The following is a 15323-nucleotide window of genomic DNA, read 5'->3' as shown; positions in this document are numbered from 1 at the left end:
ACTAACCGCCTCTGTTCAACCTCGGCACGATCACCCCGTCACAAGCTTCCCCAGCCGAACGACTCCCCCATGCAAGCCATAGGAGCCGACAGCTTCGCATACATCTACCACTTACCCCATTCTCCGCCGGCTCTGGTAACTCGAATATTCAGAACTCAGTACACAGGCGATTTACAAAGCAGAAAAGAAAGAGCAAGGGACTACGAGGTGCACAGGCAGAACGCGACGACAACATGGCAGAAGCTTACCAGAGGGAATTCTTCAACGTGTCGTTCCCGGTCGAATATGTAGCGCACGTTGAGATCAATCGACCGGAGAAGTTGAATGCATTCAAGGAGGCGTGAGTACATGACTCCCCTTTCTCGCACCTCATCCCCATTCCCCGGGCCATGACTGCGATTCATTGGACCTATCATCACGTGCATATATGCTGCAACCTTCGCAAAAGAGACAGTGTCCCCAAAGTGTCGAAGAGTTGTCTCTTGGGCGCGTATAAGAGTACATCTCGTCACTTTCAACTCTACTGCTAAATTACAAAAACATGTCGCGTCTCCGAAATGTACCCAAAGATACCTTACTAACACAAGCAACCCACCAGTATGTGGCTCAACCTCTCCTCCATCTTCCGCCAACTCTCGCACGACCCGAACGTCCGCGCTGTCATTCTCACTGGCGCCGGCGACCGCGCCTTCACAGCCGGTCTGGACGTCCAAGCCGCATCTACGGGCGGCGCCCTCGCCCAAACCGAAGATGCCACTGCTGAACCCCTCGACTCAGCCCGCAAAGCCAATGCGCTTCGTCGCCACATTCTGGAGTTCCAAAGCTGCATTACCGATATTGAAAAGTGTGAAAAACGTACGTCAGAGATAAGGAAAAAAAAGAAGGAGAAAACCTACTTACGGTTTCTTTCTCGCATGGCTTTCCCTACGAACTACACGGGCTGACTATCTGATCATGTAGCCGTCATCGCCGTCCTGCACGGGATATCCTTTGGACTCGCGCTCGACATGAGCCTCGCATGCGACATCCGCGTATCAACTAGCACGACAAAGTTTTCAGTGAAAGAAGTCGACATCGGCATCGCTGCAGACATTGGCACGTTATCGCGCCTACCCCACGCTGTCGGCAACCTCTCCTGGGTCAAGGACATATGTCTTTCGGCTCGCATCTTCGGGTCCGACGAGGCCCTGCAGCATGGTCTTGTGTCTTCCGTGTACAAGGACAAGGCGGAAGCCGTGGTCCAGGCGATCAAGTTGGCGGCCACGATTGCCACCAAGAGTCCCGTAGCGACACTGGGGACCAAGGAGATTATCAATTATTCGAGGGATAAAACAGTAGCTGAGGGTCTGAATTATACTGCTGTTTGGAATGCAGCCATGTTGCAGACGGTGGATGTCAAGGATGCGTTGTTGAGTGGCATGCAGAAGAGGACACCCAGGTTTAGTAAGTTGTAGTGTATGAGACGACCAAAAAAAGGAAAGAAGGTGGCGTGAGAGGAGGAATCGAAATACAATTTGGTATACAGTTGTGGCGCGCCTGATGAGCACTAGACATAACATCACATGCACAGCAGCATAGAATAGCATGTATACTCGACTGTCAAATAGAATTTCATAGTATCATGACTTTGCACACAGCACCCATCCGAGCATCGCCCTAGCAAGAGCTGCCATAGAGTACCACTCTCAAAAGAGCAACCATCAAACTATCGCCCGGCGCCAGAGCTACCAGACACGGCGGCCATCACACGGTGATGTTCCATTGTTGGACTTGAGAATTTTCATTGACTCTAAGCGCCTGGACGTATTAATGCCGGAAGAGTCCCAAACCCATCCCGCATGAGCATCAATCATAACCCATGGCATGCTACAGAAGATGTGGAATCGTGATTTTCCCGTTACGCCCCATTGCACTACCCAACATGCACTACCTTATGCCCTTGACATGACGCCCCAGCAGCGGATACGGTTGTCAGTGTATCCGGCAAAGAGGGTCTGACCGTCGGCGCTCCAGGCGAGGGAGACACACTCGGGCTCCCGGCTCTTCTTGCCAACCTCCATGTACTCGGGCTTCAGCTCGTCAACCTTGCTCTTCTTCTCGAGGTCGAAGATGATGATGCTCGAGGCAGTCGCAGCGCACAGCCAGTAGCGGTTGGGCGAGAAGACGAGGGCGTGGATCTCGTCACCGGCGGACAGAGAGTAGAGGTGCTTGGACTCGTTCAGGTCCCAGAGCATAGTGGTTCCGTCCTTACCACCGGAGGCGCACAGGGAGCCATCGGGCGAGATGGTGACGGTGTTGATGTAGCCGGTGTGACCGATGTGGTCGGTCTGGATGCGGCAGGAAGCGAGTTCCCAGACCTGTTTGACGTTAGCTTGCGGCTTTGCAAACAGTTTGTGGTGAATCGTGGAGAAACATGTCAAATCAGTACTAGGTGATAATTGTCTCATAGCCGAGGCTCTGAAGTAGCAAATACATAGGAAATCATCATAAAATGCGGACAAGTGGTGGGCGGAAGAGGTGATGTCACGTACCTTGACGAGCTTGTCCCAACCAGCAGAAACGATGACGGGGTTCTGGGGGTTGGGCGAGAAGCGAACGCACGAGACCCACTCGGTGTGGCCCTTGTCGGTGATGGTGTACTTGCAGTCACCGAGGGTGTTCCAGAGCTTGATGGTTCGGTCGCGCGATCCGGAAACGATCTGGCGGTTGTCGGCGGAGAAGGAGACAGAGAGGACGTCGTTGGTGTGGCCGACGAAGCGGCGGGTGGTGACACCAGTGGAGAGCTCCCAGAGGCGGAGGGTCTTGTCCCACGACGACGAAAGGGCGTAGGCGCCGTCAGAGGAGATGACCTGTGCAGCAATTGTCAGCTCAGCCATTTTCGCTTCCTAGCTAGCCAATTGTCTCGTTGGTGGGGGGACATACGCAGTCGGACACAATGTGCGAGTGGCCGTGCAGACTCCTCTTGGGGTAACCGTACGAGGTCTCGTCGCGGGTCAGGTTCCAGATGATCAGAGTCTTGTCGCGCGAACCGGACAGGAGCATGTTGGGGCTGGCTGCACGTCAGTAACTGCGCGTCTTGCACCGGGTGCGACTTTTGTCGGGAGGGGATACGCACTTCTCCAGAGAGGTAGCAAGGGAGGTGACCCAGCCAGAGTGGCCCTCGAGGGTACCACGGAGTACGAGTTGCTCGGCCATGATTGTGATGAGTGGCTTCTGCTGAGGATGGACGTGGGCGCACTCGGGTGTTGTGGGCAGTCCTGAAGTTGTTCGACGAGGAGCGCACAACGGGATGTCGAAATTGCGAAATAGACGAAGGCGCTAGTTCTGGATATGGACTAGCGCCGGTGCTCCAGCCTTGCGCACTCCGATCAACTGTGAGTGGTAAGCGAGATGCTCGAATGCTTGGCACCTTGAGCACTACAGGTCTGTCGTCAGCAGATGCCAGCTCGTTTCGAGGAGAATCCGAATATCTCCTAGATACAGACAAGGTTTGTCTGCACGGCATACATTGGAAGAGTTGCTTCATGTCAGTCTTCGATACACTCTGGTTGGCTGGGACTCAATCGGCCACCCAGAACTCCTAGCAGTCGTGAAGCTATTCAGGCCAATTCCAAGACAACCCGCCATGTGAAGAAGATTCTTGATCATGTTTTCGCCTTCTTCTGATGCACTGCAATCAACCACAGCCGTATGCAACAAGCACACAAAGTCGGATCCAACGGTCTTGTCTACGTGCTCCCTCAACAGCACAGAAACACACCCATATGAGTACAGGTGACGGAAAGAGGCTGATGCCATTGCTCGGGGCGCACAGTGATGTTCGTCATCTTTTTCGAGAGACGGCCGGGTAGAACAATGTTGGGTAGATGATTGTTTCCACAGACATATTCATGTCTTTCGTGTTTGCGCAGTTTTGGGTCATTGTAGATAGAACAGAAGAAGCGGGAGGTCAGGTCGAGGTAAGATGGTTGATGGTGGGAGCACGGGTTACGGCAACGGATTTGGTGATGCTGGAAGGGTGTTGGTGAGGAATATCAACGGCGACGTCGAGGCAAAGCACTGTGTGGTATGTTGCAGGATATATGGTGAGGTATGGGAAGTTGGCTGAGATCATCGAAAGAGTTAGCGGGAGAAAGATCTAGAGAGAAGAATGGTCGATTCAGCATTTGGAGGGCGAACTCAAAGCAAAGTATAGACTGACCTTCGCAAGAAATGGAGTGTAGAGGAAAAAGAGAAAACCATCATTCGCAAGCTGGTCATGCGTATGATGGGCGTGGGAACTTACGCAAGCAAGATGATAGGACATGGAGATTGGCCATTCATGGATTGTCAACCGATTTTGATCCCATTGATGGTAGCTTCTTTTATGGTTCATTACTGACAACGCAAAACTACATGGACCGTGAGCAAGAGGCAGCGCAGCGCACTATGGATGAGACACATACACACGCCAGCTTTATGGCTGTCTGAACCACATCAAGCCTGACATGCTAGGCTATTCCCGCTTCAGCCGTGACGGGATCACAGCATTTGCGCCCGTAGCGGCTACATGCGGCTCTCTTCCTCTCCAGCCCCACCTAAACACATGGGGTATATCTTCATCTTCTTCTTCCTTCTTCACGCGTGCGCCATCCAATGTGGACCCATGCTGACCGTGATCAAAGCTGGTTGGAACTCCTTTATACGCATCAGGGCGCTCCTAGCGGCCCGGCGGTCCAGGAGGGAATCGGCCGGGAGGGCCTCCAGGCGGACCTCCGGGTGGGCCTCCAGGTGGCATGCCGCCTGGTGGCGGAAAGGGCAAACCACCCGGTGGTGAGCCAGCGCTGCCCGGTGGCGGGAAGGGGAATGGCGGCATCCCCTGAGGCGGGGGGCCGCCGGGCATGTGCGGTGGTGGGAAGGGCGGCATGTTCGGGGGCGCGCCACCAGGGCCTGGGGGCATTCCGCCTGGCGGAGGAAAGGGCGGCATTCCGTTTGGTGGCATGGGCGCTATCAAAGGGTTAGTATAGGGCTCTGCATGGTTGCTGGAGTTGGACTTACGACCTCCGCGGCCCAGGAACGGCGGGGGCATTCCACCCATAGGCGGCATTCCTAAGTCGTGTCAGCATTCATTCGAACCTCGAGGGCGCATGCAACCTACCTGGTGGTGGGAAGCCCGGCATACCCATCGGGGGCATGCCAGGCATTCCGCCCATGGGGCCTCCGGGGAAGCCTCCGCTCAGGTTTTGCTGAAACAGAGGATTTGCCTGGCCTTCTGTGTTGTAGGCATCCGTGATGCTGTTGATGACTTGCTGTGTCTGGTCGCTCGAGATTTGTTCGTAGTAGGCCTGGACGTTGCGAAGGTGGTTGCGTCCGTTGTTATGCGCCTTGCGCACACTCATACTGTCGTGTGTGAGGTAGACATCGCAGTAGTCGCAGAAGAACTTGGGCATCGTGATCTGGCGGTCGCTCTGAGCTTGATGTGTTGGGTGCCGATATCAATGGGTCGAGTGTCGAGTTGCGCGCGGGTGGTGAGCGCGTCGCAAGAGCTCCAACAATCTTAGGCCGTCGGCAAAAGTGGCGCCGACGGTCTTGGCGTCGCCTTGCCAGCCAACCAGTCCTTACAGTTCAGTCATTCGTTGTGAAGTCTAACTCTATGTTCTTCAAGCTATTGCTGTATCATTGATAAAGACCTATCACTAATAGAGATCTGGTATCATGATTTGAACAGGCAGTAGTGGCTCACAATCTGTGTGTAGAGAATTAGCTACATCCGAGGACTGATAACTCTGGCGCACCATAAGTAGCTCAGTTCTCAAGTCACTGCACTCCTATGTATACGTTCAGGATGTGACCATTCCTCAAGGAGATACCCCAATTACACAAATGATAAATTTGCTCTAACCCGTATCTAGACCAGCTGTCAGATTTCAAATTGAGCATCGCGGTATCATCGAATTAGCCCAGTTTTGAAACAAGACCAAGGTTACATGGATATCAACCTCTGGCCTTGAAGCAACACCAAGGCTGGATAAAGTGTAAGTCTGAATCCACCGTTAATCAAGGACTCAATGCTTGCATGAATCAGCTAAGGCTCTTCGCGTTTGCGGGTTTTTAATTCGGTGCACTATACGCTATTCGATCAACTCCCACCATGTCTTGAGTAGCTACAATTACTTCATGAAGCCAACGCGCCTACAGGTAAACGCATGAATATATGTTTACAAAATCACAATCATCATGAATGAATCGTGCAGGCAATGTGAGCTTGGCAATGAATTTTCCGAACCATCTCAACACCACGCATATCCTTATTCACATTGTATCAGTGACTCGACGCGCCGACCCAATGAACATCACATCATAGTACGTTACATACCACACCATACATCACCTCGACTCCCGTTCAATCCATGCCACAACCTTTTTTCACAGCAAAACAAAAGACTTAGCTACATACATAGTTTCCGCAAAAACACCATATCAACAATCCCAAACCTGCAACGTATGAACGCGCAGATAAGCAACTAAAATTTACACTCCCCCGCAGCGCCAACAGACGAAAAGAAAAAAAACCCCCCCGACTAATCCTCAAAGTCTACCTGCTACACTTGGCGCCCATTCGCATCCAAGCGTCGAAACATTTACCTTTTCTTTTCCAGTCCGACGAAACGAACCCCAAGTGCAAATATCAAACGCGCACGAGACGGAGAAAAGCAGCAACGCGGTGCAAGGGTGTAAGAGTGTGAAATATAGTTGTAGCGACGAAAGTGTACCACTGGGGAGGCAAGAGGTGAGGATAAAAGGGTAGCATGTATCCGCAGCTTTGGTAGAATAGTAGCCCATGTATATCAAACCCACATGCACATGCATATACTACAGAGTAAAACATGAATAATTGAGAGTGCATAGAAACATTCCGACATGACCATAATATTCGGTACCGAACAATGCAATTCCATTTCGAACGACGAATCACTTAGCCCCCAGAAAATGGAGAGAAAAAAAACCGCGCAATTTAAACTTTCCTCTAGTCTTCATATTCTCTTTGTCTGCGCCTTTGGTAACACCCAGTCCCAGCCACAGCCACAGCCACAGCCCCAGCTACATTAGCGGATCTGCATTTCCCCTGCGCAAGCGCCCCCAATATCTAGCTGTGTGGCGCCATTCGAGTGTCAAACTTTATTTCTGTTTGCTTCTTTTTTTTTGTCGCGCGCCGACTTCCGACTGTACTTGGTTACGAAAGAGCTCGTGTTTTTTTTTCGTGCCCGCTATGTATCACTGACATGTTTAGAATGTTATCATGACAAGACATCTTTTTTTTCCACAAGTACATGCGCTCATAGCACTGGAAAAAAAAGAGGAAGACAGCATCTAAGTGTTAATATTATAAAACTCACTGTTGATATGTTGTAATGCTGTTTAGCCGGTACAATTGTGCGGCTAGTTGGCATTCGATTCGACATTAGCTTTTTCGTCGTCCTTGTCTTCTTCTCTTTTCAGAAAGGGTTTTTGATAAATATCATGACTTCATCTCTGTAGACTATACACACATACACACACACACACACACACACATAACCCACAACCCCATCAAAACCCCTCATCCTACTATATATCCAACATGAAACGTGAAACAGCAAACGCGAAACATCCAGACTCACCCTTCCCATCTCTGTCATTATGCCAAGCCCACATCTCCCCCCCCCTTCCCTCGCCGTTCCGGGGCCCCAGCCCGTTGGGCGCATGTTCGATGATCCTGATGCTGCAGTGCAAGCATGGGGTCTGCGAGGAAGGGGGAAGCATGTCTTCCTTCCCTGTCGATTGCATCTATCTACTTACTACGGTATCATCGGGTTCATTTCCGCTACTAGAGTATAGTACATGATCCCGGGCACAAATAGAGACACCTTGTAGAAACAAGTAAAAAGAAAAACACACAGATACACATATAGAACTCAGCCGATGCAACCTCCTACTTTATCATTCTTATTTTTATTAACCTCTATTTTTCGTGTCTCCCCAGAAATAACAGTTTCACAATTCCAAAGTCTCACGTAAAGATTACGTCGGCCCAACTGCCACAATCACAACAACAATCATCATAACATTTATGCTATTTGTAAGAAACGAAACAAATGAGAGTATTAGTGAGGGGAGAGGAAGTGAGGGGCTGTACTCTACACACTCGATTGGGTACCATGTACAGTGGGTGGATGTCTCGCATCCGTCATTTCCCCACCATGGTGTTTCATGCCGTGGTAGATTTTTCGTTGTTTATGCCTTAGGGCCGTCGCGGCCGACAGAGAGAAGAGCACAGAGTTCAGGGGGCAGAGTAGAACAGATGAGATTAGAGCAGAATAAGCAAAAAGCGATGGTGGTCAGCACAAGTGAATAACATCGTGTGTCGGTGTGTTGTGTGTCGTGTGATGGGTGACGTACTTTGAGATTTGCCAAGCACTTACCTCCGCCGTTGCTTTTTATGTTACACGCTCGGAAGTTCCGAGCGTGGCACCCACACCAGCCTAGTAATACACGAGCGCGTGAGATTTTGGCGGCCGAAACAGGAAATTTGACAAGACCATGTATGTGGTAATATTTCGTGTTCAGGTCAAACGCGAGAGCCAGTCAGAGTAGAGAGCCAAGAGGAAGCGGGGGGGGATGGGTGGGAAAATTGGCTCGGACGGTGGAAACTGGAATTTCGGTTGCACAGGATTTACCTTGGTCTCTATCGCTATTGCCATGGTTTGGGTGTTACGCAAAAGGTATCCAGTAGAGAGGCCAGTCTGTAGGGCTGAAGAAACGTCTCCATTAAAAACACTTGGCACAATCCCGCTGTGTTGGAAACAGGCCAGTGCTCGTCGCAGGTCCCGCAAAAAGCAAATCCAAGGAAGAAAAACAGAAAAGCGGGTGGGCGAAGGATCTCGGGTGAAACAACGAGGAAGGTCGGCATGGAAAACAAGTCCAATCTATGTGTGAACGGGGGAATTCCACCCCCCCCCACATCCACTCACTCTGCACTCACTCTGCACTCGTGTAACCGACGCCCCCATGTAAGCCTTTCCGCATCCTACGCCCCCTGTCGGGGATTACCAGCGTAGCAGAAGGACGTGTTGCAAACAAGCACACGGTAGACCTTCTTTTTGCGGACAAGACCAAAGGGTTTTGGACGAAGGAAAATCATGATGAGTGAGACGCCGGTGTACATGGACTTGAGTTTGGCGCCAAGGGAGAAAGTTCAGAGTTGTCAAACGTGTGAGTGTGGGTGGTAGAGAGGGGGGGGGAGAGAAGGAGAGAAAAAAAAAGGACTTGAGCGACGCGAAGCGTAGTGCATGGCTGCTTGTGATGCCCGGTGCCGAAGACGTCAGTGACCTCGGACAGGGCAAAGCAGCATTCGTCACTGTTCCCACTGTTCCCACTGGCATATGTGGTCGGATCTGAGTAGTGTGTGTGCTAGTTGCTGTGGCACGAGCATCGTCGGGATCCGAGGTAGGCAGTCAATCAGGCATGGACGGAAGCGTGTCTGTCCACGCGCGTTGTATTCGTATACCAACGGGGGGGGGGGCGTCGTGTTGCGCTCGGCCATGATTTTCCGAGTGTTCGCCATGTGTGTACGCATGTGTGCGACGGACGGGCCTCGAGTGGCTGAGCGGACCTGAGTTCCACACGGGGCGCAGAGTCCATGTGTTCGGTTATCGATTAAATCCTTCTTGCCGTAGGGCGACGAGTCGGTGACGGAAATAGCGCTGGCAGGAAAACGGCCCACATGGCGGGCTAGCCTCAGGCGTTCACCAGCCAGGAGAGGGCGTGGGCGAGGGAGGTGGAGAGGGCAAGTGATTTATTTAGTAGGCTAGTTGTATTGCTTTCTCGTGTCCAGGGCGGGCGGGTTGCTGTGTTGGCAGGGCGGGGTAACGCAAGCTGCAGTGCTGAGTGGTCTTGGAAAAAGCTTGCAGCGGGTTTTTTCTTTCTCCTCGGGTCACACATATCGTTTTCGTCCTGGCGGCGGCGGTGGGGAGGGGTGGGGAGAGCGACAGGCGGACCCTTATCCGATAGGGAAGAAAAAAGGGAAGTTGATAGCAGCTTGCCCCGTGCGGAAATTGCGACGGCGCAAACCGCGTGATAAACTTGCGATGGGCATTGAGGCTGAGTTCTACGCGTCAGGCGATGGGGGGTTTATTCGTCATTGTGCGGGATGGGATGTGGTGCGTGAGTGTGTGGATGGATGGATGAATGAATGGGGATGAATGAATGAATGTGTGGATGGATGGATGGATGGATGGATGGATGGATGGATGGATGGATGGATGGATGGATGGATGGACATGGGGATTGCGTGGTGGTGCGAGGGGCTGCCGCCTAGCCGACTAGCGTTCACCGCGTCTGCCCCTTTCGGCCAGCAGCGGCGTTGCCACAGGAGGGCAGGCGTATTGGTGCACCCAGGCTGCGCAGTGCGGCAGTCGATGTATGCGATGACGACTTGGCGCATCAGCCGTGGCAGCAGGTGGTGGTGGTGGTGGTGGTGATGCAGCACTGTTGCTGGTACTGCGATGTATGTAATCCCACTATGCTATAGTATGGGGGTGGGGGGTGGTGACGGTGGTGTTCTAAATGCGGAATCAGCTAAGAGGCGTTAGTGGCGCGCCCAAGGCCGAATCACAGGCGCGCCATTCATCAGCATGTTCGCGACAGCCGTCCGAGCCGGGAGTCGGCCCACCAGCAGCTCGTAACCGTAACCGTTACTATAGTATCGAGGGAAATACTATCATCGGGTATACATACTACATGGCAGCGCAGCGCAGCGTCAGGCATGGCCAGGCAGGCGGGCAGGCAGACAGACAGACAGACAGACAGACAGACAGACAGACAGACAGACAGACAGACAGGCAATCCGGCACCGCTGAAAACAGCGCGCGCGGCCAGGACCCCTGGGCGGCGATACGGTGCTGGTGCTAGCCTGGTGTGTCGGGCCCCAGGCCGGGGCTGGGCGAGGCGGCGGTCCTTCGTATTTCCGGCAAGCCATGACATGACCCAGCCTACATCCCAAAAAAGCGCCCGGGGAGGGGGTCGAAGCGGGCCTCAATGATCTGCAGGACATGGCACATGGCGCGCAGCCTGCGGGTAGCGCTGGCGCCTCGCAGCTTCATGCACGTCCAGCCAGCGGCTGTATAAGGATGCCTCTCCAGCCCTGCCCCAGTGCCCGCTGCTTCTTGCTGGACACCCACTTCACACCCAATTCACTCTCGCTTTGGGGGGGCCACCGACACCCGTTTTCATTTGTATAATCTGCAGTCTTTCTCCCTCTCTCTCTCTCTGTACTTCCGGTCCAGTTGTATCCAAACACCCCCCCCCCTAACGCCGCATATACCTTAATATACCCTGCGCCTCGCCTACACACGCCAACGCCATCATGCGCTCTGCATTCTTCTCCGCCTCGCTGGCGGTTGTCGCCACCGTCACCGCCCTGCCCCAGGAAATCCCCTCCAGCAAGATCCTCGCCCCGGCCCTGCCCGTGGACAAGTTCAAGCATACCGAGTTCCCCGAGCCCATTCCCCTCGAAGAGGCAAAGGAAATCTTCAACAACTACACAGCCACCCCGCCCGGCGTCGCCACCACCCTCTACTCGTACAAGACAAACCACGAACTCGTCAAGCTCGCCCAAATCGCCGCCCATGTCATGTCCAAAGTCACCGAGACGGTCAACATCAACCCCCCCAAACTCCAGGCCCGCGCCACCTGCTCCAGTGTCCGCACCCGCATGGAATGGGACTCGTTTCCCGACTCGGGCAAGCAGCAGTTCGTCGACGCCATCAAGTGCTTGATGGGCCGCGCTCCTTCGGGCCAGTTCTCAAACGCGCGCAGCCGCTACGAGGACTTTGTTGCCCTGCACCAGCGCCTCACCCCCAACGTCCACCAAAACTCAAAGTTTCTGCTGTGGCACAGGTACTTTCTCTGGACCTTTGAGTCGGTCCTGCGTGACGAGTGCGGCTACCAACTGTCGGTGCCGTGGTTCGACGAGACGCGCTATGCTGGCCGCTTTGCCCAGTCGTCCATCTTCTCCGATAAGTGGCTTGGTGGCCTGGCCCTGGGAGGAGACTGTGTAAGGAATGGCGTAAGTTGACCCCAATTCACCCCCTCGCAACAGCCTGACTAATCCCCCCTTGCAGCAATTCGCCAACCTGAACCTCAATGTTGGCCCTGGCACCGATAACCAGGCCCATTGCCTTGCCCGCAACGGCAACGGCGGCTTGACCGCCTACTGCAATGCCGAATATGTCAACCAGTGCAACGCCTACACCGACTTTGCTGGTATGGCCTTCTGCGCCGAACGTGGCCCTCACGCCTTTGGCCACAACGGAGTCGGAGCCGTCATGCAAGACGTCTACGGCTCGCCTGGCGACATGTTCTTCTACATGCACCACGGCTTTGTCGACCGCAACTTCCGCATCTGGACAAACGCCGACCCTAGCCGTGTACACACCATCAACGGAAACGACATCTCCGGACGCCCACTTACTCTTGACGACACCATCAACGTCTACGGCATTCGCCCTGATGTCCGTATCCGAGACGTCCTCGACACCACTCAGACGCTGTGCTACAAGTACAACTACTAGACCTTTCTTCTTCCTCATCCTGCTCTTCTTCTTGCCTAGCGTGCCCCGTGCACCTAGACTGTTTATATTCCCCTCCCCCCAAAATCCTGTGTAGTTAGAGATACCTTTTGATTATCCACTGCAACTTCATGCACGACGTCCGGTTTCAATGTGAACTCCATTGCTGATGCTAATCAAAACCCCTGTGCCCTGCCTGAGACCCACCTGACGTGCGACGGATCTCGCCCTGACTCGCTCATCTTGGCCTTGCTGCCCCTGCTAGGCTGGAAATTGCACCAAGAACCAGTTCCAACTGTCCAAGGTACTCCAGCACGTCAGGCCATGCACGCAACTCCAAAGGCATCCCCGATGCTGCACATTTCTCTTCACGAGTAGCCACCTCAAAGCTTGGGGGTTCCTCCTTCACGTCATTCGAAAAGATGATGTTGCCAAGTCGAAGGTCCTTCAGTGTCGAGCCGTGTCTTTGGCAAACGCCTACCAACGAGTCGGGCGTAGCAAGGAAACAGCACAGTGACAACTTGCGTAGTTGTGGCCAGGCAGAATCTGAACCAAAGACGTCTTCCACACAGCACATGGGCTCACACGATGGCCATGTGTCATGGCAGCCGTCCAGGTCAATCTTGAGGCTTTCGAGCTGCTGCAGTTCCCTCAAGAACACTCTTAACCCGCCCATACCCAGGACTTTGGTCGCGTGGCCGCCCCTCGACCCTCGATTAAAGGACAGCCCGTTGAGCCGATCAGATCGCGCCGTCAGCTTGAGATCGAGACTTGTTAGCTGGTCAAGCCCGTAAGCCATGGCCTTGATGAAGCTTGTATAATGGATCCTGTCCAGCTTAATTTTGCTCAAACGAGAAGGTATCATCTGTTGTATCAGTTCAAAAGCTTCGAACCCAGGCCGGCTGTAATGGTCATTCATGCCTTCCCCTCGATGCAAGACGGGTGGCTCCACCGATGCCGAGTGGACCCCATCCTTCATCTTCTTGACACCGCGGTGGGCTAGGCTGAGGGTACCATGGACTATATGAACCGCCCGCCGGTTGTGAAATCGTTCAAGTATTTCCAGCAGGCTCCCGTCACCTCTGGCCTTTCTTTCGTCTGTCACCTTGTCAAGATATGCTCCCCACTCTTTTCGATCTAGCGCAAGATGCTCAAGCCCAGCTGTGCGGGCCTCTGATGGACAAGTGCCAGGGGAACTCGCTTTCCCGTGAAAGTACTCCTGCCACTCGTTCAGATCACGAACATTGGGTATTCGCCACAGGTTTACATCCCAGAACAGAGTCTTGACGCATTTCCGAAGATGATCATGCTTGCTGATCTGACGAAGGCGCTCGAAGCTCGCAGTGCTGTAATCAAACGTGAGAGTGCCAAATAGCTCCGCGGTGCCAATCGCGCAACATGATTTGCTGGCCAGTCGATAGTTTGGCAGGTCATTGCGAGATACAAACTGTCCAATAAGCAGGTGCACTTCGTCGGGGAGGTACGGGATACGAGAGCACATGTCTGTGCTGCCCAATTGGGACTACCGATGAGCACAAGCCCGAAATCCAAGGTAAATAGGCCGTCGGGGCCGAGCTACTTTCCAGCACAACTCGGTCTTGTGCTCAAGTCGTGCTGCGCTTTGAATTCCAATGTTGCTGTCCGCTCTGCTGACAGCGCGTCGGGCTGAGAATAAGTTTGTAAAGAGCTGTCTCATGACGCAACTCGTGTCGTGTCGTGTGAAGGGGGGATGCTGCGCTGCACAAGCGTTTGTGTTGATGTGCAACGGGGCTGTGTAGGTTGGCACACAACGCGATTTTTACACGCTAGCTAAGCGAGCACGTGAGCGGAGCTGCTGACCGCTTGCCCCTCAACGCAACAGGAAAGTAGACAGACACCCAGTCATGGTATTACTCGATGCAAATAGTAACAGCATACGTACATACTCCGTCCTCCATTCTAGTCGCCTTCCATCAACACGTTGTACGCGAGCCACCGCTGTGGCTAATAGCGCATCCGCGGTGGAGCATTCACCGGGGTCTCAGCCACACCACGGCATCAATCTGTAACACAAACTCTACAAGCAAATCTTAAGACTGAGTATGTACGGAGGTGCCTCACAAAAGTTTTGTCCTGCCAAGAATAATTTAGCCGAAATCTGGCCGCTCTCCTACACAACGCCTATCTCTCCCCTCTATATACTCATTACCACCTTGTAGCTCAATTATCTTTGGAATATGTATAAGAATACGCTCAATCCAATCTTGGATCTTAGCTTGTGGGAGATCTCTCCAGCAATTTAGCCAGATTCTAGTTGCCTCCGTTCTTGACTGTGGAGCTCCTTTCTTTGTAGTCTCTCTCTTCATGTAGAACCAGCATGGCTCAATACAGTTACAGTCTGGAGAGTTGCCAGGCCAAAGTAGTCTCTCGACGTTGGATAGACTATAGACAACGTTCTGATACTGGTGGGCGTGCCCAGGTGCCTTATCCTCCATAACTACGGTCTGAGGCCTATCTTGGAGGCACTCTTTGGCGAAAGGAATCAGCTTTGGGATCAGAACGCAGCTCTGATATCTCCACCAGTCTATACCGCCTTTGGACGAACGCACTAGCTTGCCTGTCTGCTCTGTCCATCTCCATTGAGGCTTCCTGCCAGGCTTATTACGTAGTCCTGTCCTTCTCATAGATGTGGACAGCTCCCACTCCTCTCGCTGGAGAGGCTCGAGCTCAGCGTTAAGCTGCTCAATCTTCCGAGCA

General features: G+C 53.1%; 5 protein-coding genes across 5 annotated transcripts; 2 read left to right on the top strand and 3 right to left on the bottom strand.

The window, feature by feature from the left end:
• The first annotated feature begins 157 nt into the window (after positions 1–157).
• On the top strand, positions 158–1524 carry SETTUDRAFT_162264 (uncharacterized protein). Its single transcript, XM_008022541.1, has 3 exons — positions 158–340; positions 599–855; positions 961–1524. The coding sequence occupies exons 1-3, from the start codon at positions 234–236 to the stop codon at positions 1452–1454; spliced, it is 858 nt and encodes a 285-aa protein (XP_008020732.1). The 5' UTR covers positions 158–233; the 3' UTR covers positions 1455–1524.
• Positions 1525–1931: 407 nt separating this feature from the next.
• On the bottom strand, positions 1932–3195 carry SETTUDRAFT_85587 (uncharacterized protein; the record flags this gene model as incomplete). The annotated part of the gene is made up of 4 exons (XM_008022224.1): positions 1932–2357; positions 2532–2849; positions 2923–3049; positions 3116–3195. The coding sequence occupies 4 exons, from the start codon at positions 3193–3195 to the stop codon at positions 1932–1934; spliced, it is 951 nt and encodes a 316-aa protein (XP_008020415.1).
• Positions 3196–5258: 2063 nt separating this feature from the next.
• On the bottom strand, positions 5259–5429 carry SETTUDRAFT_58759 (uncharacterized protein; the record flags this gene model as incomplete). Its single annotated transcript, XM_008022129.1, has 1 exon — positions 5259–5429. A coding segment is annotated over one exon (171 nt), but the record flags the coding sequence as incomplete, so codon positions are not given.
• A 5761-nt stretch (positions 5430–11190) lies between these two features.
• Positions 11191–12710, top strand: SETTUDRAFT_162259 (uncharacterized protein). The gene is made up of 2 exons (XM_008022540.1): positions 11191–12085; positions 12141–12710. The coding sequence occupies exons 1-2, from the start codon at positions 11384–11386 to the stop codon at positions 12588–12590; spliced, it is 1152 nt and encodes a 383-aa protein (XP_008020731.1). The 5' UTR covers positions 11191–11383; the 3' UTR covers positions 12591–12710.
• A 115-nt stretch (positions 12711–12825) lies between these two features.
• On the bottom strand, positions 12826–14088 carry SETTUDRAFT_18251 (uncharacterized protein; the record flags this gene model as incomplete). Its single annotated transcript, XM_008021872.1, has 1 exon — positions 12826–14088. The coding sequence occupies one exon, from the start codon at positions 14086–14088 to the stop codon at positions 12826–12828; it is 1263 nt and encodes a 420-aa protein (XP_008020063.1).
• Positions 14089–15323: the final 1235 nt, after the last annotated feature.

The sequence above is a fragment of the Exserohilum turcica genome, assembly GCF_000359705.1.
Source record: "Exserohilum turcica Et28A unplaced genomic scaffold SETTUscaffold_1, whole genome shotgun sequence".
Classification (NCBI taxonomy): Eukaryota; Fungi; Ascomycota; class Dothideomycetes; order Pleosporales; family Pleosporaceae; genus Exserohilum; species Exserohilum turcicum.
Note: the sequence above shows the minus strand (reverse complement) of the source record. Positions and strands in the feature narration are given on the sequence as shown.

Excerpts from the sequence above, each read along its gene's own strand:
- SETTUDRAFT_162264 (XM_008022541.1), top strand. The coding sequence starts at position 234 with ATGGCAGAAGCTTACCAGAGGGAATTCTTCAACGTGTCGTTCCCGGTC. Across the intron at positions 341-598 it reads TTGAATGCATTCAAGGAGGC|TATGTGGCTCAACCTCTCCT; the intron begins GTGAGTACATGA and ends GCAACCCACCAG. Across the intron at positions 856-960 it reads TATTGAAAAGTGTGAAAAAC|CCGTCATCGCCGTCCTGCAC; the intron begins GTACGTCAGAGA and ends CTGATCATGTAG.
- SETTUDRAFT_162259 (XM_008022540.1), top strand. The coding sequence starts at position 11,384 with ATGCGCTCTGCATTCTTCTCCGCCTCGCTGGCGGTTGTCGCCACCGTC. Across the intron at positions 12,086-12,140 it reads GAGACTGTGTAAGGAATGGC|CAATTCGCCAACCTGAACCT; the intron begins GTAAGTTGACCC and ends CCCCCCTTGCAG.